General features: G+C 42.4%; 1 protein-coding gene across 1 annotated transcript in view; it reads right to left on the reverse strand.

Moving 5' to 3' along the window:
* The window catches only part of unc13a (unc-13 homolog A (C. elegans)), a 46,500-nt gene that overhangs the window by 21,050 nt on the left and 3,334 nt on the right, over positions 1-22,116 (reverse strand). Inside the window, exons 2-21 of the mRNA XM_085265991.1 lie at positions 19,244-19,273; positions 19,052-19,151; positions 17,207-17,324; positions 16,851-16,974; positions 16,429-16,499; positions 16,269-16,323; positions 15,475-15,504; positions 13,699-13,894; positions 12,400-12,519; positions 10,172-10,987; positions 9,565-9,658; positions 8,618-8,664; positions 8,371-8,449; positions 5,273-5,347; positions 4,954-5,173; positions 3,706-3,933; positions 3,050-3,191; positions 2,402-2,571; positions 2,155-2,270; positions 16-179 (exon numbers count right to left, since the gene is read on the reverse strand). Coding sequence (XP_085122117.1) covers positions 16-179; positions 2,155-2,270; positions 2,402-2,571; positions 3,050-3,191; positions 3,706-3,933; positions 4,954-5,173; positions 5,273-5,347; positions 8,371-8,449; positions 8,618-8,664; positions 9,565-9,658; positions 10,172-10,987; positions 12,400-12,519; positions 13,699-13,894; positions 15,475-15,504; positions 16,269-16,323; positions 16,429-16,499; positions 16,851-16,974; positions 17,207-17,324; positions 19,052-19,151; positions 19,244-19,273 — 2,995 coding nt within the window. The remainder of the gene's footprint in view (positions 1-15; positions 180-2,154; positions 2,271-2,401; positions 2,572-3,049; positions 3,192-3,705; positions 3,934-4,953; positions 5,174-5,272; positions 5,348-8,370; positions 8,450-8,617; positions 8,665-9,564; positions 9,659-10,171; positions 10,988-12,399; positions 12,520-13,698; positions 13,895-15,474; positions 15,505-16,268; positions 16,324-16,428; positions 16,500-16,850; positions 16,975-17,206; positions 17,325-19,051; positions 19,152-19,243; positions 19,274-22,116) is intronic.

The raw sequence follows: 22,116 nt of genomic DNA on the forward strand, positions 1-22,116 counted from the left end.
CAGCCGGGAACCTACGTCATAGCCTGGTAGATGGACTCGACTCCATAACGCATGGCAAACTCATCTACGATTTCCTGGGGAGTTTCCTCAAAGTACACTTTCCATGCATCATCCCCTTTGGCGTCAGGAATCTTCACCACACCATTATTCTGGATGTCCGTCACATAATGGAAGAGATTCTAAGGAAAAGAAAGCAGAAGGTGGCGTGAGTGAAATAAAAGAGAAAAAAGGCTTGAAAAAATTCAAACAGTTATCACTCGTTTGTAAACAGTTCAGCCATTAAGACAGAGCGCGCTATAACCTCACAAGCTGTTGTGTCTGTTGGCTCTGCTGCATAAAGAGCCATAAACCCACATTATGAGGCCAACACAAGGTGCTGTCTCATCCATAAAACCTTACACCACTGTAAAATATTCTGAGTGGGTTTATGGGCACTTGAGAGGCAATAACAGTGCCCATTTGTCAGTTAAGGTCAGCTAATGTGTTGTGAGTAATGGACTGAGTAATGACTCCATACAAAGTTGGGACTGGTCTACAATCAATCAGCAGAATTTTCTGCACGAACCCAGAGCAGAAACGTGTGTGTGTGATGCCTCTATCTTTGCCTTTATCCAGAGTACTAACTCAAGTTTAATGGGTCAGTTATGAAAGTGAACATCAGTCAAGCAAATTAACTAGTTTAGCTTGGCTCATTTAAGACAGCTTCACACACACATATTCATAAACGCAGGCCGCGAAAACAACATTACACACTTATAACTAGGGCTGCCACAAACGATTATTTTGATAGTCGACTAGTCACCGATTATTTATGCAATTAGTCGACTAATCAGATCATCATCCACTGGACGTAAAACTACAGTTTATTGCACCAGCAGCATCTGCTCTTATATAACTATCATTAGCTTACAGCTTTAAGCTTTTAAGGTGCTAACTAAAAATAAAGACAAGATGATAGTTTATTCAATTTTAATGAAATTTGCAGATTGTTTTGGTAAAGTTTAATAAACTCCTTGCTATCTGAAATATAACAGGACACCGGAGTATATTCTCCAGCATCTCACACTTCTGATAATCAGTTGTCTGCTTGACGTTTATTCAGCTGTGTAAAAACTATAACTTTAATCTCAGCCAAACCGATTTACTCAGGAACAAATAAAATACTAAAAAAAAAAAAAAAAAAAGCCAAACAACAACATTTTTAATTTATCTAAGTGACTCATATATATTTAACCTGAGTCGCGAAAGACAGCGGTGGGTTTGAAAACAATTTGCCGGGAGTCCGGTGTTCTCACGGCGCTAGTGACCTAGCCCCCGGCTAGCTATCGAGCTAGTGGGTAACAGACGTCTCCGAAAACGTCGGAGCGCTTTTGAAAATATGTGGTGTCCTGATAAACTGAGCCGATATTTGAGGTTTACACAGCTACATTCTCGCCTGAAAATATGTTAAACGTTTATTTTGTGACCCAGAAAGAATAATAAGAGTAATATTAAAACTAACTAGCTACCGCCATTGTTGGAAACTAAGCTGGGCCGCGCTATGAATTCTGGGACACAGCTGCTTCTTCTTCTTCGGGGTTTAACGGCAGCTGGCATCCTTGTACATGCAGTGCTGCCATCTTCTGTTTCAGTCCGTTATTACACTCTTAAATCCTGCTATTATTCCTGCGTCTTTTGCGATCTTACAAAGCTTCAAACGACACGTCGACTATTAAATCAGTCGTCGACGATTTTGATAGTCGACGTAATCGTGACTAGTCGACAAATCGTGGCAGCCCTACTTATAACAAAAGCTAATTTTGTTTGTCAAAGATTCCTGTAAACCTAGCGTAACGGTTTCAGTCAGCACATAGCAAATAAAGAGAAGCGGTTCATTTTGACTCGCATTTAAACGACTGCTGTCTCTTTACACCGCAGACACGACTATGTGCAGAAAACAGTCTTTTTCAGTGTGAACGTCATGCCTTACCTGCTAAAATTAGTTGACATTTTTAGGCAGCCCGTTATGTGAAAAAAAAAACGATATTTGTCTATGATGCACAAACGGCGGACGAAGGATAATCTGACAAAATGCGCCCTTCTAAAAACAAAGCGGTTGAGAAGCATTCACCCTCTTTAAATGCATGTTCACTCACAGATAAAAAGCGAGTTTACCTCGTGCAGACAGGTGTACTGAACATGATACGGAGCAACCGTTTCCTCGCCTTTGATCTCTACACTTATGTGCATGCGGATGGCCCCAGACACAGCGGATTTGTCAGTACGTTTGTCTGTGAAGAGCGCAAAACACACAGAAACACAGTCACCAGGTCTGCGTTGGAAAGAAATGATGGGTGATGAGATCCAGTATATTAAACGGGGCAGTGTACAGAGAAAAAGGAGTCGTGCCAATTCAACTGACCCAGATTATACCAGACGTCCATCTCTCCGCTCAGAGTGCGGACCTCGATGATGGTTTGACCGAGGAAGTCGTCGGACTCTCGTTTGAACTTCTGCTTCACACGAGACTTAATGTCATCATCTTCATCCCACACTCGCACCTTGATGCGGTCTGAAGAGTTGTGACATTCACTGCAAAGACCAAACCGGAGAGTGAGCCAAATATACTAGGTAAACTGGCAGTTAGACAAGAAGGGCAGATTACTAGGGTGACTCGTACGTATCATATTCTTCAAGCGTAAACAGAAATCACCAGCCTTAAAAATAGACCTTGTTTATTTAACCTCCTAGGATCTGGCATCCACATATGTGGACATCACATTTTGGGTTGTCCAGACCAAAATACTAAATTTTGCTCTACAAGAGCCTGATATTCACTTACGAGGACATTATACTGCCACTGCTCTATCGAAATTTAAAACTAATGTCTTCATATGTGGATCTCATTTTTCTCAGAACCAAAAATCAAGTAAAAAAAAAAAAAATCACAGAATTCTTTGTTTTTACAGTTATCAGGTCCCAATCAGCCCAAACAGCAAAGAGAAATTAAAAGAGTTTGGGTCTTAGGAGGTTAATTAACAGTAACCATACAAAAAAGCCAATGACTCACAAATTAAATGTCTCCTCCCAGACGGGGTTGAGGTTGCCATAGATGGTCTTGGTCCTCTTTTTCGTCTTTCCAACCTGGACGGTTACATACGGATCACTGGAACCAGTTTTATCCTTGGCTTGTAGACCCTGGGCACACAACACTAGGAAGAAGGAAAAAAAAGCCAAGCTGGTAAGGCCAGTGGGTTTATGCAGCGGTCCCCAACCCCCGGGCCTTGGACCGGTACCGGTCCGTGAGTCGTTTGGTACCGGGCCGCGAGAGTTGAGGCTCAGGTGTGAAATGTATTGTTTTTTAATCGGTTTTCAGCGTTATTTTGTTATCATTTTTATCGTTAACTCTGTTTTCCTGGGTCTTTTCACGTGTGTTATGAATAAATCTTCTTTTTTCCGGTACCGGTACTAGTTTTATTTTGTTGTATTTATCCGTGACACCTTAAAGGTCCGTGAAAATATTGTCGGGCATAAACCGGTCCGTGGTGCAAAAAAGGTTGGGGACCGCTGGGTTTATGTATACGTGTGCGTGTGTGCGTGCGTGTGTGTGTTTGGATGGAAACAGATGCCTCTTAATTCAACTGACCTTCTGAGCTACTGCCCCACAGACGCCACCTGTGTTCACTGCATATAAACAGCAGCTTGTCTCTTTTTATAGACACAAACCTGTGATGCTGATCTTGGCCGACCATTTAGAGGTGCCATCGAGCACGCTCTGTTTGATCTGCTTCATCTGGGTGACATGTGTGGACTTGAGGACGGTGAACACTTCCTGAATGAGTTCAAAGATCTCTGGTTTGTTCCTCTCACGGATCTTCATGCGATCCTTAAGAACCATGATGATATTTTGAGTTCGGTCCTCGGCGCCGTGCTTGGAGCTCTTCTCTGCCGCTCCTGGTTGGCAAGAAAATTGAGAAGTAAAAGAATCAGATTTGTAAACAAAAACGGAAAAAGGTGCCATGTGAGATGAGAAGTGAGCTCACGCTTACTGATCCTGAAATCATGGTGGATAAATTTCTACAATTTTTCAGATGATTTCAAACGAATATCATAACACTATAATAACAACTTTGGTGTATTTCATGAAATATAAGAGGATGCTTTTGCAGGGCTATAAAATGCTGAGTGAAAAAGATGGAAAGAGAGCGAGGCGGATCACAAGAAAAGACAAATGGTTTGTCATGAAAACAACGAAAATAGGAATGTAGGAGTAAGAAGAGAAGGAGGAGGGAGGAAGGCTCTGTGCTTGGAACTGACAAATAGACAGAAGAGGAAATAAATGGACTACATTGTTTTCTATTATTAATAAATATAAATAAAAAGAACTGACACCGCAAAAAGTCTAAAACGGAAACTCAGCAAAAGGGTATTTTCTGCGATCCTTTCTCACTCTCATGTCTGTAATCATTAAAACCACATTCACACACTTCATATATCACTGACAGATGCATTTATGACAATATGGGCAATTAGTTAAGACGCTTCAGAGCCAAGGAATCAAACAGTGGCCCTCCCAGACAGTGGATTACCCACTCTACCTCTTCTAAATTTAGCTGAATATCTAACTGATCTGAGCCTTTCTGTTCACTGATAGCTGAAGTTGGCATCGGGTCTCTGATGGAAGGCCAGTGAAAAAAAGATAACCTGCCAGTATTAAAAAACTTAAAAATATAATGTTTTTAAAAAAAGTGAAACGATTAAAAATGATAATTTATAAAAGCCAGCCGGAGATACTGGTTGTATTTATCTGAATTTACACCGTCTTTTTGCGCCAGCAGTGACTGGGAGTGTTTACCCGCTGCACATATGAGCTGCTAAATTTAGATTTCATTGTCACGTTTGTAAACTAGTCACTTCACTTCATTAATGCTTTGGGGGCTGAAATGGAGTGATGCCTCCCGGCGTTCATCTTACTTTGCAGACAGTCGGCGTTGAGTAGATCCTGGCACTTCTCGTGGCATTTCACCCCACACTCAGTACAGCGCATGCCCTGGCGAGCAATACCCCAGAGGAGTCCCTCACATTCATAGCAGTACGTGGGTGTGGTGGCTGTCCACACCTCAAAGTTGTGTGGGGTGGTGCAGGAAATAGGATATATGAGGGCCTGGAGGGTCTTCTTATAGACATGACTCTTCTACAAGGTTGTAAGAAAGATAAGCCCAAGGTCAGCAGAGTTAAAGCTTATGAGCAGTATTTGAAATAATTTAATTAAAGAATATAAATGTGGACTGACCAGTTCTTCATTATGTAGGGTACTTGATGTCAGGGCTGAGGTGATGCCCGCCTTCCTGGAGTTCTGGACCAAGGACTGTGTGATGGAAGAAGGGTGGTCAGTATAATATCTTCTTTAATCGTGATAAATCTCAGAGTAGGAGATTACAGCTGCATATTTTTGTTTGGAGTGACCACTTTGGTCGGTACCAGAAAACAAGTATATCTTCATAACCAACTGCAGATATTTCATAAACAAAAGGTGCGTTACTCACCATAGCCTGTAGCAGTGAAGTGAAGTTGGGAGAAAAAAGGTAGAAATGTATTAGAAAAAGGCAACAGAGAAGAAAGAGGTTTACACAGAGAATTAAAATTGCAAGAATGGCTGAGAAATGGATGCACTTTTTATGCATATGTGGTAGTTTTGTGAAAAAGCAACAATGAAGCGATTAGGGAATCAAGGGAGACTGGGATTTTTCAGAAAATCTCTGCTGCATTTCCACCTGAATATTAGATTTCTGAATGAAATACTAGTTGCTGCTCATTCAGGCAGTGTTCCACTCTGATAAATCAATAGCAGACAGTCTGACAAGTTGTTTGTGTGTGTGCATGTGTGTGTGCGTGTGTGTGTGTAAATGAGAGTGATGAAAGAGGTGCACCTGCCTGTCAGTGCATGGTGGGTGTTTATGAGCGTGGCACTCAGCTTTGACTGGCAGCTGATTTAAGAGTCGGCATTATTTCAGCTCCCAGTGCACAATGTGATTTGGCATCAAAGCAACAATTTGACATATCATATGCTAAATATGCTTATTGGCTTTCCTGCTGTGAGTTAGATGAGAAGACGTAACCACTCTTGTGCTGTGAAAACAAAAGCTATAGACAGCAGCTAGCATGGATCTGTCAAGAGGTGACAAACCAGCATATCTACAGCTATCAATAGCATGCTATGCTTAGGATGTCAAACCAAAGTGTGAAACCACCAGTTGAAACTCCTAACAGGGTTAGTCAGGCCTTAACTTTTAGTCTTTATGACAAGCAAAGTTAAGCTGGTTTATTTAAGAACAGCAGGATCAGTTTTTCAGACACATTTCAACGTTGCTTTATGATGCTTTTATTTGGTAATATGGTATTAAGTTGTAACTATAGCGGTGCATGTATCATGTGCATTATGTAACTTATTTTGTTTATCGATGCTGAATCGCTTAAACTGATCCCAATGTCTCTGACCATGCTTATGATTGCTAACAGATTACTGCGGTCACCCGCTTACTTTTAACGTGAAAGTTGTGCCTTTTGAAATGTGACTGCAGCACTGAGGCAGAAATTTTAACCATTTTCCTCCAGTGCCAGGAAGCAACCTCCGGCAAACACTTGGTTACACGTGGTTACCAGATAGCAGTGTTGGGGAGTGTACCGGCGTTACGTATTTAAAATACAAAATACGAGTAACTGTATTCTGTTACTGTTACCGTTTAAAAAGATGGTATTCAGAATACAGTTACTTTGTTGAAATAAAGGGATTACACGGCGGTCTTTTCCTGTTTCATATGTTAGGCCGGTGTCCTGCAGGTTTTAGATCTCACCCTGGATCACCACACCTGAATCAAATGATTAGTTCGTTACCAGGCCTCTGGAGAAAATCAAGACATGTTGAGGAGCTAATTTAGCCATTTAAATCAGCTGTGTTGGATCAAGGACACATCTAAAACCTGCAGGACACTGGCTCTCGAGGACTAACGTTCCCTACCCCTGTATTAGGCTGTCCCCTCTCTATTTTTGGTAATTCCACGCCGGCGAAAACTCCAACAAAACACGCATTAAGAGGCTCTAATTCCTGGGTCTCAATCTCGCGGCCCATTTCACCTCTACTTGCGGCCCACATAATGACGTGACGAAATATTTTTAAAAATTATTGTTCAAAAAATGATTTAATATGAAGGCAACAGGTAGAGTGTTACAGGCATAGCCCTAACGAATGTAGCCTCATGGGCAGCGTAGCCCAGTTGTAAGTAAGCTATTAAGACTCGACTCTACACTGTGTTCGTGTTTTTAGCAAAGTTGACCCAGACAACAAAGTAAAGCTTGTTTTCGGCTATGAGCCCGACACGAACCCGGCGTATTAGCCAGAGGAACCTTTACTACGGTTCGGAGCTGCGGACCTGTTTTATATACGCGCGGAATAGTTTTCTATATGAGATCGCTGCAAAAAGTGCAGCTTTACCTAATATCCACCTTACTGTTACTCATTTTATATTAAGATTTAAAAATCTAGTTGGCATTGCTATGGCGAGTAACCTTCAGTAAAAGTAATAAATCACAGAGCAATAGTCATTCATGTAGTTGTAAAAAGCATGATAATATATCAAGTAATCCAAAGTATTCCATTACATTATTCTCATTGAGTAACGTAATGGAATATGTTACAAAATACATTTTGGGGAATGTATTCTGTAACCTGTAGTGGATTTAAAAGTAACCTTCCCAACACTGCCAGATAGTCACCGATTGGTCTTTACCTCTGTGTGAATTAGGATTAAGCGAGTGATAATAATTAAATGATAAAAAACCCCAAACTGTGACAACCAATGTGCTCTCAAAACCTGAATACGCTTGTGGTTTTCTTTTATTCGCACATTCCTTAGAATGACACGGAGATACAGAGTGCGTCTGTCTACATTCTAAGAAAAGTGACAATAGAAGTCTGCAAAAGATGTGTTGGTAATGAGATAGTGTCAAAAAGGCATAGGGATCATGGCATGGTGGGGTAATAAAGGTCTGTTATATGACAGCATGTAGCAGACATCAGCGTCAGTCAGAGAAAACCTCTGGCCTCTGCCGCTGGCCTCTCTGCCTTGCTTCATGCCCTGTCAGACTTTAACAGCAGGGCAATGCATTTTCTTTAACAGCATGGATGCAGTGGAGTAAAGGACAGAGAACAACAGGAGTAAAAATAGTAGAATATTAGAAAAGATCGTGAAAATAAACATAGTAGAGAATCAGACAGAAAACAGGAGTAACATTTAAGGATGAGAGCACGGACTGCTGAGCCAAGTGAGATGGATCTGGGAAATGTGAGACACTTAGTCACGGGAACATAAAGAGATTAGTGCAGAAACTCACCAGATCGCTGACCAGAGGCATTGCTTTTCTCTTCCTGAGGTCTGGCATGCTGTCAATACTATACAGAGCACCACCCATCCTGGAGAGAAAACATACTTTAAACATCGGCTATATTTTCAGCTAACAGCTAGAACCTTCACTGTGAATAAGTTACAAAATAAATGCACTGAGACACTGGTCTTTCTTTTTGGTCGATAAGTTATAGATTTTCAATAGCTGCAGCGGTGTCAGCCTCATGGTTACTTACCCTGCTGACAAAAGCAGAGAGGCAATGCCAACACTTTCTCCTCGGGCCTGTGGAGAAAGAGAAGGAAAAGATGAGATGGAAAAACCGGGAAAAGGCAGCCTTCCAGAAAACTACAACGCTGTAGTTCCAATTGTAGTTTGTAGTTCGCTCAATGACTGCAGGTGTTCTCAAAGTCATGATTTACAACAGAGTGAAAAAAACTACACTGTGTGTATTTCTTAGTGAGTGTGGGGATTATTGACATCAGCAGTGAGTTCTGTGTTTGTGGAAGAAGATTACAGCGGGATGGCTATCCGTGTAATCATTTCTCTAATTCTATCTGCTCCATTATTGAAAGACATGTTCTTTGTCCGCTTGGCTCTTCAAACAATGACATGCGGCACTGATACTAACGTCACACTATACACAGAAATAGCCCTGATTGATACAAACACCAGGCTTTGGAAAGGACGCTTAACAGACTTGCAACAGCTTCCTATGTGTGTCTTGCGCTCATCATAAATATCTGTGAGCCATACAGATACATACGATACAAATTAGATTTATTAACACACTACAGGGCACACCCACCTGAGAGCCAGCTCCTGCCATGGGTAATCAGAATGGACTACATGCATTCGCTACGAGGATGGCAAACAACTGAAAAGAAAATAATGAAATGGCAAAAACAATACAGGGGGTAAACAGAAACTATCAAACACAAGACAATATAATCCACAGCTGCGACCAAAAACTGGGAAAAATGACAGACTAGTCAACGAAAGCTGGAAAAATACAGAGTAAGAACAGGACATGCAGGGATTGATGCAACAAGGCAATCAGCAGAGCAGCAACAGAACCGCACTCTAAGATCCGTTCCTGCCAATGAAGGGATTCACCTGACAGTGACTGCAAGCAAGAGGACCATACAAATAAACTGAACACACACAGACACATCCTGGCAGTACCTCTTGTAGTTGTAGTCGTACTCTGCTGAAAAGTCGAAGCCAGTTGGCTTTAGCTCTGGCAGGACCGGGCTCCATGATTTCCCTTTTTGGGAAGCTGAAATATGGTTTGAGAAAGAAGTCAGCTCACAATTGCCGCACGCTAAGTCAGTGAAATGAAGAGGTGAGCAACATCTGTTAACCACAAGCATGTTGATTGGTATATAGGCTTTAATACAAAATTATTATTATTATTATTTTGTCTGAAATAATAAAAAAGTGTGTCTGTCTAAAAATACGCTTTTCCTGGTATGTGAATACATTATTTTAAGTGATTTTATCTCCATACAGTAAGTGGTTGGTTAGTGTTAACTTTAAAATTAATTATTTTGTGCAGGTGTTGTTTAGGCTAATACTTGCTGGTAGGTAATTTTAGTGAAATTGGATGTAAAGGGAAGTGTCTTTGGAGCTGAGACCACACATACTGAGTTGGTGTCAGTAAAGAGTAGTGACCCGTCCTTGTCCCTTTACTGGTGTTTTCATGTGTAGGTCATAGCAACTTGAAGTACATCTATACATAACTACATAAGTAATTTTGAAATTTTCCCTTTATAACAATATGCAACTTCACCTTGCAACAGGAGGCTCCTCTTTCTTCTGTTCAAGAGCCAGAGGGACACTCTCTGTTGCCGGAGGAAGCTCGGGGGGCTGAGGTTCCTCCTTTGGCACTTCAGATTTGGGCTCAGGCTCCAGAGGCTTGCTGTCTGGAGCTGGAACCTGTGATGTAGTTGTGGGGGTGGGTGTAGTTGTAGTTGTGCCAAAGAGATCCTGCTGTGTGGGTGCAAAGGGAGGCTTGGTGGAATCTGCAAGAGAAGGGGCCATTGTGCTGTCCTGTGAGACCGGAGGTAGGCCAGCAGCCGTGCTGGGAGACTGAGGCCGATCCTGGGCAAGTCGCTGCTGATGCAGCGACGTCTGCTTCTCCAACGGCGGCCTGGTGGAGGAGAGACCATCAGAAGGGGGCATCAAGGTGGGGGCAGTGCTTGTGGGTGTGGGGGTATAGGGAGGCTCCTGGTCTTCACTCAGTGTGCCATCCAGTGGATACATTTCTTCATCTTCCTTATATGACATCTCCTCCTCCTCATAGTTGTAATCTCCCTCCTCCCCATACATGTCTCCCTCTTCTTCGTCATACAGAGCCCCCTCCTCCCCTCCATCTTTGAGGTAGCCTCCCTCATCGCTGTAGATGCCTTGGTGATCCTCACCATCCCAACCTGGGGAATCTTCCTTGCCGTAGCTGACCGAAGAGTGGCAGGAATGATAGGAGTCGTTCTCATCGTAGAATTCCGAACCTCTCAAGCTTTCACCGTCCTCGGGAACGAACTCCTCGCTGAGCTGCGAGCTGCCTCGACTCAGCTCTCCCGACGAAGCGTAACGACTGTCTGTGGGACTGAAGGCAGGGGAAACGAAAACACGTGTTAGATAAGCCTTTGGTTATTAAGTAAACTATATCTATTTCCACGTTTGGGTGTCACAGAGATACTAAAGGAGCTTGTGTTGGGACCGGAAAGGGAGAGAGCTAACCACCAGGAGAAGAGGAGTGACTTTAAATCACACCCAGAATGGGCTTTGGACTAGTGATGCAACTGCAAGGGGACTCATCTGTTTAGTAACAGGAATGCTTACTATGATTGTTAGTTCAAACACAAATTTGTACAGAATCACACGCATACAAAAGCACACTAGATTGCAGGAACACAACGATGCATTTTTCATAAAGTAAACGTTTAAATTGTTTAATTTAAAACAAAAGAAGTTAACCTGACGAGGTTCAGGATAATTTAGCAGACTGGTGGAAAAAAGCAGATAAATTCACAATGATAAATGAAGCCATTAGACTGAATCAGCGAGAGATATGAGACACATAGAAAGATTATTTCCTTAAACACACTCTGACAGACGCACACAAACACCGGCTTTGTTGTTTTCGGCTCTATTGATTACAGTCCTGCTGGTTTAATAATGCATAGTGCACGAACAGTAAAGGACACAAAAGTATGGCTGAATGGACAAATAAATACTCAATCACACCAACCCCCAGTTTTCCTATTCATAACCTATCCTGCAATCTCTCTCTCTCTTCCGTCTCAAAGACTAACACAGACAGTGACAAATGCTTGCATAATTTGTGAGTCTAAACACATGTCTGCCCTCTTTCTTCACAAAGAATGTAAAACAAAACATGATGAAATGAAGATGAAAAAGAACGCAATCTGTCTCGGCCTCTCTGCTCGGCCACATTATTGGGCTGACGGGCTCCTGCTGTCTCACAAGTGGAAATTAAATGTGTATAATTACCAAGTATGGGACACCCACAATAAGACAGGGCCCTTCTTAAAGTCTCACATACAGAGTGAAGCTGTAATAACAAGCTGTCATGAAAACAGATGGGCACGCTCACACAGACTCACACGGGCAGTTCTACAAACTCCAACCGACAATTAACCTCTCTGTCTCCGACTGTTACGAAACACCACACACACGCATCCCACCGATCGCTCACCCACACATGTAAAGACGACACAGCACAGAACTTCTAAAGATTGAGGGGACAAGCGTGATCGTTTGTGATTCTTCACAGGAACACAGTAAGGATAGATGCAGGTTCGGTAGTTTCCTCTAAAATATACAGAATATACATATACAAAGATAGGGTAAGAGCACATGCATGCAAGCACAGCGAGCGAGGAGGACGGGACAAGTCCACCACTGACGTCACAGCGAGACGGAGTCACAGGCTGGAGCAGAAGGAAGAAGAAGAGGAAGAGGAGGAGAAGTTAGAGACGAGGTACAGAGACCCACCTATCGGACAGCGAGTGCCTACTGTCTAGAGAATACTGACGACTGGTGCGCCGGCTCGACCCTGAGCCTGAGTCGATATCACTGCGCCCGTTGGTGGCCGAGTCTAAACTATCATAGCGTCTGGTAAGAGGAGCAGGGGAGGAGGTGGGGAGGAGGGGAGAGGTGGGAGAGGAGCATCAGTAGAGCTCAGTGCAAATATTGGAAAGACAGCTATAACTCAAACTGAGCCTCTGTGCCGCCTGCTTAACGACAACTTCACAAAGTTGTCTTAAAACATCAGTCAGGCGTCCACATGAACATGAAAATATCACTTGCTGTTATTCTTCCCGCCAGCGTTTAATGATCCACAGCAGTCCTGGCTCAATCTTAATTTGGAGTTAATATGAGGCTGAGGTTATTTCAACCAAATGCAGATATTCCCGTCATTTCAGTGGGAAATTTCATCTTCTAGGGAATTTTGCACTAATAAGCGAATATCTTTTGAACACGGCCTCTTTGCTCGTCTAAATCGGATTACCGAAAACTCATATTAACTTCAGATGAATACATTTGCACGGGACAAGGAATATGGATTTCACTCATCATTTACACTGGAAGTGGATGGGGAAGGGCTCTCTTTACAGAGAGTATAAAAAGGAGAAACAATAACAGCAAGTACAACCTGCTGAAAATATGAACCTGTCCATTAAGCTTCTGCACAAAGACGTCTCACTGACGCTGAGATTTATTATATCCATCTCAGCCTTGACAAAGCAAATGGTCAAACTTTCAATTTAAGCTTTTCTGAGAAATGCATGAGTTTAGAGCCTCTCCTCCTTTCATATATACATGTCTAAAGTGACGACCATTATGTTCAGAAATCACAAGGGGTTTCTGATGCTCACACACTCGACGTGCACACACAGATGCAAGCACGCGCACACGCATTCGCACGTGAAAGATAACCACAAAGGCCCGCTTCATACAAAACCTGTATACAAGAACTCTGCACCCCAGCATGCTTGTATACACTGAGGCCAGGGTTATTCTCTAGAGAAGGAGAGCACAGTGGGACATGTTACTATGTACAACACAGTGCAACAAAACAAGGCCGCAGGGGCTCACTTGTCTCATGGCTATGAGCTAGACGGGGAGGAGTGCTCCGTTTACGAGCAGCGTGATGTTAAATTCACAACGTTAAAACATTTAGATCTTCTGTGTGACCAAAAACTCCTCTCTCTATGTTGCATTTAAACTTTATGGTGCACATAGGCAAAATAAAACCCTGTTCTTCAGTCTCAGTAGTAGTACGCCTGTTACCTCATAGCTCTGTGATCATAGTCCAGCTCATTGATGTCGTCAGTGTAGGAGTGTCTGTGGTGCTGGTTCCTCATGGGATACTGGTGCATGGAAGCATTGGGCTGGGAGGTGGTGTAGTAAGGAGGTGGGATGCTGTTACTGGTCTCACTGCGGTAGTCGCTGTCCCTGTCATCCACTGCGCTGTCTGGGTCCTCGTCTGTTCACCAAAACAGCGGGAGACAGAACGAAGTGAGGTTGGCGAGACAAAAAGATGACGACCATTGAGTACATTGAGTGTGTAATGAAAGAGCTGGGGCGTAGAGAAGGGGGGTGGTCTTGTTTCTTTTCAGATAGTTGAAGTCTCTGCTCAGAATCCAGTTTTTTTCCTTCTCATTCAATCCTAAATGAGAGCCTAAAAATCAGGGGGGAAACATCTGTAGGCCTGTGACTATGTAATTCCCCTATAATTAAATGGAATTTTAATCTATTTTAATTTAAATTACAATGTAACTGTATTGACCTACAAATACTTAAAGATTGTTAGGCTAGAATAAAAGAATAACAAGACACGTTTTTACAGGAAACAGAGAAAACTGTTTTTTACGGTGGCCCTGAGAGGTCAAACGGACTGCAACTTAAGAAAACACCAGCAATAAGAAAAACGCTGCAAAAGCACACAAAACACAATGGAAATAGGAAAATCGACAACAGAAATAGGAAAAAACAAAACAGAAATAGGAAAAGCGAAAACATAAATAGGAAAAAACAGATTTTTAAAAGCACAAGAGAAGTGTGTCTGGGGAGACAATAAACGGACGGACCAGTTGCAGGAACCCAAAACATGGTAGTTTTATCATGATTCATATAATACTGATGACGGATTTTTAGGCTAATAGTTAGGCTAGCACACTTACCTCTCATCTTTTCGTTCCTCACAAAACCAATAGATCCTCCACTTCTTTTAATTGTCTCCCAGCGCAATTCTTAGCATGTTTTGGTTCCTACAACTCGTCCGTCGGGTTATTGTCTCCCCAGAAACACTTCCCTTGTGCTTTTGGAAATCTGTTTTTTCCTATTTTTGTTTTTGTTTTTCCTATTTATGTTTTCTTTTTTCCTATTTACATTGTCGTTTTTCTATTTCCATTGTGTTTGGGCGCTTTTGCTGCGTCTTTCTTATTGCTGGTGTTTTCTTAAGTTGCCGTCCGTTTGGCCTCTCAGGGCCACCGTAGTTTTGGATCTTGATTTGTAGATTCTGTATAATTATTTTTAAATTGTGAAACTTTCCCCCCACGCAGTCTTTTATTAAATGATTCATCCTATCCACAGTATGTCTTCATGAAAGACTGACCTGCTGCTAATAAACCCATACAGCTGTGAGATGTTTGATCAGGTCGACCAGTGGGTTGAAACGATTTGCAAAAGATTCCGATTTTGTGGAAACAGAGTTTTAGACAGTTCAGTGCCTGAGATGCAAGTGGGAGTTATTCGGTTATGTGCTTCCTGTCTCATAATGAATCACTCGAAAATAACTCATCTTTATCTCATCAAATATGTATGCATCCTGAGTTTGGCTAGAGCTGCATTCAATTTCATTTTAACAGTTTGAGGTATTATTGCAAAAGCAAGGGTATGAGGTGAGAGGAAGTTCAGGGAGGATGTGTGGAGAAGAAATACTTTTTTGGCAGTTAATGGTCTCTGAGGAATACTATGCAAGGAGATCATTACATTAAGTGAGACATGGACAATAAATACAGAATTACTCCAAGTTGTTAGCAGAACTGCATGAAAGAAACTTACTTTGTTGATCTCCCCACAGACTCCAATTACCTGCGAAGAGATAAAGGAGTTGGAAAAACCAAATTAGGTTTGGGCCACAAATTAAACACACAAGCAGTCAACAAAACCAGGGTAAACAAACGAGGAGGATCGTTAGCCCTCAGAAATAATTGTTTTATGATGTAAATATGTGTGGAGAGAGTTTATAAGTGGCTGTCTATGTGTGTGTGTGTGTGTGTGTGTGTGTGTGTGTGTGTGTGTGTGTGTGTGTGTGTGTGTGTGTGTGTGTGTGTGTGTGTGTGTGTTTGAGCAGAGAAAAACACAAGGTCTTTAGAAAAAGCTGTTTTTAAGGCAGCTGGCCTCGATGCAGTTAGGTAACACACACATCTTCTTTGCACAAACACAAGCACCGTGATGCAAACCAAACCCCTCTCTCCACAGGTCCATAGTATCCACACAGTTATGCACCTGCTCCCAGTGTCACCACTGCCAGACAGGCGGACAGGCGTGGGAGTGTGTCTGACACCCCCCGTATGTCATCTCACATTCATCACGGATCTATCACCTGTAAGTCATTCTAGTGTTCAGGCAGGCATGCATTTGTGATTAATCTCATCGGCTCTCCTTCCTCTCGCCAGCTAACCTTTCCTTCATCTATTAGCTTCATTTCAACCTCCTGTCTACGCCTCTTCTCAGTAAGCTGAGGAGCCAGAGGAGAGGGAGTGGGGAGAGGAAACACAGGAGGCATAAAAAGGGCACAGCAGGATCGGGCGCAGGAGGAGGTAAATGCAGAAGAGGAGGCTGGCGGCACTCACAGCACTGTGTGGATGGTGCATGTAGTGGTCGCTCCTGCTCTTCCTGATAGGCGTACTGAGGCAAAGAAAAGCGGCAACAACAGACGAATAAGGAAACAATACAATGCAGAAAAAGTTGTGGTAATACAGTAAAGAGTATTCAGCAGAATAAAATTCTTACATCTTGATCTCTCATGGCATTAAGTTGTTCAAGTTTCTTCGCCCAGTATCTGGCCTCTTCCTCTGGGATGTCTGCAGAAACAGAAACACTTGAGATTCTCCACTTGGCACGTGAAATATTGGGCGCTACGCTGTAAGATTTTGTGCTGATACTGTTTTGCCAAAGTTTAAAGTGAATTTTCTCAAGTTATATCAAAGAGTAGGGCTGGCATTAGAGCGCTAGTTGTATTAGTAGTAGAAGTAGTAATAAAACTGTATCAGGCAACTACTAGAAAAAGTACTAATAGGAATCATGAGACAGTCTTTAGAGTTCTAAAGTAGCAGCAGTACTAATACTAGTAACATTTAAAAAAAAAAAGGAATTCAAATTAATACAAAATAAATTAAGCGTTATTATTGACACAACACTGATAAATGTCAAACCTAGTGGCAGCTCAAAGCGTGTGTCGAGCAGCAGCCTATGAAAGGTCGGGTCTTTGGTTCCACAGATCTCGTTCTCAGCCATGATCGCATTGGAGTCGAGGGTCAGCCACTGACCTGGTCCCTCCTGGAAAAGACAGAAGAACAAACATGACTGCAGCAACACTTACTGTGTGATCAATACGTATTTTGGCATCTCTGCCCTGGATCTAATTTGCTGTCTTCGTACAAATGACCAGTGCCATCAATCTTCTCATCTACGGCTTAATATGTGAGTTTGAGTATGCTAAATTCAGAAATGCTAGTAAGCATTGCCAATAAAACCAAAGGTCTGAGTCAGAAAGATGAATGTGGTGAACCTCATTGGACTGCCGTATGCTGCGCAGGGGGATCCATAAGGTGCCCACCATGGTGTCCCAGATCAGCCCCTTGTTCCACACCTCCACTGTGAGGCCCAGATCAAGGCGGTTTATTTCACTGCTCAGTAGAGATGGCGGAATAAGAAAAGGACAAGCAAACAGAAAAATGAGGAGGAATAAAAAAAAGAAGTTAAATACAGAATACTGTCATGAGCTGAGTGGAGGCTTGAGCTGTTTACACAAGACTTTTAGCAAAAATACAGTTTATTCCTCGAGGAGCTGAATTTAATCTGGTGATGGATATGCACCATGATTCAATCTGCTCAGGGAAATGAGTCATTCAGCATGAAGATGGAAAAGCACAGGTGACAGTCAGCCAGGCTCCCGACAACATATAAGTGACTGCACAGACAGAAACTATCTATATTTATGTGTGATAAACAACAGTGAACTCAAAAGCTCATATACAGCTAACATTTGTAATGCAGCACGGTGGCACGGTGGTTAGCACTGTTGCCGCACAGCAAGAAGGTCCTGAGTTCAATTCCACCATCAGGCCGGGGTCTTTCTGTGTGGAGTTTGCATGTTCTCCCCGTGTTTGCGTGGGTTCTCTCCGGGTACTCCGGCTTCCTCCCACCGTCCAAAGACATGCAGCTTGTGGGGATAGGTTAATTGATTAATCCAAATTGTCACTAGGTGTGAATGTGCGAGTGAATATGAGTGTGAATGGTTGTCTGTCCCTGTGTGTTGGCCCTGCGACAGACTGGCGACCTGTCCAGGGTGTACCCCGCCTTTCGCCCTATGACAGCTGGGATAGGCTCCAGCGCCCCCCGCGACCCTGAAAAGGATAAGCGGAAGCGAATGGATGGATGGATTTGTAATGCAACTACGTATCTGGCTTGCAGGTTATCAGCTCACTATGCATCTCCCATTACTGAACAGTGATGCTCCTAAGGTTTAAATGAAGAAAAAACCCTAATAATGAGTGTAAAGTGCTTCCTTAGGAGATGAACACATCTTCAGGTGACTTTGCTGGATGGTGTGCTGACCCCGAAAGCTGAAAAGTAGAGGAAAGCCCTTCTTTAAAGATATTCCTTACATTTAATTTAGCACCATGACTGTAGCAGAGTTTTTCTGTTGGATTGATATTCTGGAGTTTTAAGGTGTTAATAAAGCTTGAATGGGGAGAAACTTTCACGACTAGATGTGTGAAATCTGCCGGAGCAGAGCAAACAGCAGCAGAGGTGTTATTTCATCCCATCACTCATGAGTGGAAGGGAGGCAGAATGGCAGCAAAAAACAGAAACAAAAAAAACTGCGACACAAATGTTACAGCTGACTCCCACAGCACCCTGATAACATCAATTTCACTCCTCACGTGGGTGAAACTGGACATCACACAGGTTAAAGACAGCTTCATATTAGATGTCTGAATTCTCACATGCACGTGCACCAGGTAATGTCTAGGACAGTTCAGGGCTGCAGAGAAAACGGGTTTAGCTTCACTAATTAAGAATATGTTCACATTATAAATGTCTTATGGAAATAAAACAATAGAGCTGATAGTTTAATAAGGTAATGCAGCTTTGACTCTTAAAAGGTTGTCTCAATTCCAACCGGCAGTTAAAAACATCAACGCCACAATACTGTCCTCGTTTCATGCATTCTTCTCTTTTCTTAAAGCTGAAACTCGTTTTATGACAATCTTGGTTGGAGACTTGGCTGTGCTATATTGGTAGCTGCTAAAGTAACCACATGCCGGAGAGGTGTGGAAAGTTTGCCTTATTCCAACTTCATTCCCTGGATTTTTTTTTTTTTTTCATTGTCAGGACGAGAAGCACTCACAACATGAAGTCCTGCTCCCAACATGGCTGACTGCCACGGACAGCGATGGTTGTGCTCTTAACATTCTGCACCTTCAGGGTCACGTATGTGTTGAATTTCTCTGCGAAAATGAACAGATTCAAACATCGGTCTTGATGACCCCAGTGTTTTACAATCAACAGCTTCATGCAGTACATCCGTGACACAACTCACCTTGTGGTCCATCAAGCTTGCCTTTTTTCACTGTGAACAAATTGAGAAAAGAAAAAGGAAATTAGCCTGTCAGGGTTTTTTTTTTGTGTATTTTTTAAGAGATCATATTCCATCATCGGATCTCAAAGGCTTCATCCTGTGCTTGCAGTGCGAGCCTCTGCCTGTAGCTCATGTGCATCAAAGTATGGTTGCTTGGTGACTGACAGTAGTCTGGCATTTTACAGAGAAAGTGTGAGGTCTACAACTAAACTTTGCTCTTTGAGCAGATGCCAGGCTCTCAATATGAAAGACTACATCTGTTCAGCAGGAGACGTCAGGGTCTCTGAGTGACTTGTTGGATGGACAGATGGCCTGAACGATACCCGTGTGTTTTCCATCATGCCTGTCAACACAGGCTGATGGATAAAACACTGAACAGTTCTGCGGTTTATTGTACACAACAGACGAATCTCTGCTGAGGTGCCACAGCCATTTTCTCCACGCAGGGTCTACTGGAGGTACCCAAATGACTTTTAAAACCACAGTGACGTCAAAAACTTATTCATTATTCATTTAGTCTTGCACCCTGCCGATTCCCATCATCCCCATGTTCAAGAGTGAAGTATTAATATTCAGCGGACTGGTATTTAATCCCTGATGATTGCTTCATTTCACTGACGTTAGGTTTAAAGAAAAAAAATACAGGCTACTTAAAATCTATCTAATGGAAATTCAGCAACATGCACGCATGAACGGATGTAAAGAAGAATTTCTTTATATTGCACAGCCTACAGCCCGACTCACTAATATAGAGGAGGAAAGTAAATAGAAAAAAAAGGCAAAAAATACAGTTTCAAATATGATGATGACAAAGAAAGACATTGAGTCATTTACTTAGTCAGTGACAGAGAGCAGGCGCGATAATCATTGTGGAAAAATTGGCTTCTAAAAATAGCATCACCCCAGGAAACCCCTGGGATCACTCTTATCACTTAAATATTATTCAGATTCAAGAAACCAGTGCCAGAGTAGGAAGTGTCGTGAAGCATGTGTGTTCTTAGCCAACATCAAAGTAAAGTCTCCTTCCTGATATTTTAGCTGCTGACAAGGCAGTCGTGCCAAAGGGGTGAGGAAGGTTCACTGCACTGAACATGCATTCGACAAAGACGAGCTCAAATGGGTACTTTGCTTTTAAGTAGGCAGTAATTGACAGATGCACCTTCGGCTGCACCCTTGCCAGCACTCTCTCTCGCTCTCTCTCTCACATATACAGTCCTCTCCTCACCAGCCATCGGTCCTCTCTCCCTCTCTCTCAGTCAATCACTCGCCCCTACAAGCTTCCCCTGCCATGTGGTGAGTGTGCACGTGTGTTCCCTTTCTATCTCTTTCTCTTGTGCTCCATTAATCTCTCTGTGGAGCCGGATGCAGGCAGAGTGAGCTGCATCCCCAACACTAAAAATAACCACTTCAGTGTGACAGGGGTGGGGGGGTGCTGGAAAGTGGAGAGGTGTGTGTGTGTGTAAGAGCTGGGGGAAGAGGGGTGGGGTGGTGGAGGGGTTACTTGCTCACAGGCATGAGACTAAACCAACACTGCTGTAGCTAGTTACTGCTGCGGTGTGGGTGAAAAATAAAGAGAGTTACATATTTTGTGCAAAACCTCCACAGAAAATGTTGAGTCGGTGCCACGGTGATTACAGGATTTCATTTTCTCTTTCTTCACTCGGGGAAATTGGACAAATACTTTTACTCGTGCCCTGGTTCAGAGGAGCTAAAGGGGCTTTTTATTTCTTTTTATTTCATCAGAGCCATTATACTGAGACCAGCAACAGCAATATCAACCTGTAGTACTGAAGAGGGAGCGCACAGAAGGAAATTACAAATATTATAATTAAAAAAGAAAAGAACACTGATTGAATGGTCATTCATTAAAAAAAAAAACAGCTTGCAAGTCTAAAATAATTGGTGATTAAAGCTCATCCCTGTTTTCTAAATAATATTCAGTCACAGTGACCTCAGTGCAACTAGAAGTTGATGGTCTATTAATAATGTTAACTAGTAAATAAGGTCTAAGTAGTCACTAATGTCTACCACAGGCTTTCAAGGTGGCTATAATTGAACCAGTACTTAAAAGCTTTTACTTGAGCCAGACGTCTTAGCCTTTAGACCTACAAAAGAGTGGCTGTAAAACAGCGGGGCGATCATGTGCAGTATAATAGGATAACTGAAGAGTTTCAATCAGTTTGCAGAATTGATCTTAGCACTGAAGAAGCACTGGTGACGGTTACAAATGACCTTCTTAGGGCCGATGGCTGATAGTGGACTAATTTTTGTGTTTCTGCTGTTAGCCCTCATTTGATACAGTTGAGTGTAAGATTTTAAGAAATGTATATGTAAATGGGGAGTCTTGGAGTTCCACAGGGTTCTGTGCTGGGACCAATTCTATTTACATTATACCTGCCTCCCTTAAGCAATGCTAACAGAAAACACAGAATACATATTCATTGCTATGCAGATGATCTTCAGCTTTATTTATCTATGAAGCCAGATGACATTAAACTACATAAAGGGGTGGTTGCTCTGCAATTTTCTTCTCCCAAACCCAAAAAACTGAGGCTGCTACATTTGGTCCTGATAGCCTTAGAAACCAGAAACCAGTATCTGTCAGTATCTGGTCAGACACAATGTTTTAGGCGGAGGTATTAGTAAGTAACAATGTGATCATCAAAAATGCTGCAGTGAGACTGATGAGTGAGGGAGAGAGTGAGAGAGGGCTTATTTCTATTTTCTTTTAGAATTGAATTTAGCAGTTTTTATAGTATCTTGAAGACTTCATAGCACAATATTATCCTTTTAGAGTGATTCACTCTCAGACTGCAGAACTTGTGGTTCCTAAA

Source organism: Mchenga conophoros, linkage group LG23, assembly GCF_057382185.1.
Source record: "Mchenga conophoros isolate Kocher_MC1m ecotype Shallow Benthic linkage group LG23, M_conophoros_male_GT1.1, whole genome shotgun sequence".
Taxonomy (NCBI): Eukaryota; Metazoa; Chordata; class Actinopteri; order Cichliformes; family Cichlidae; genus Mchenga; species Mchenga conophoros.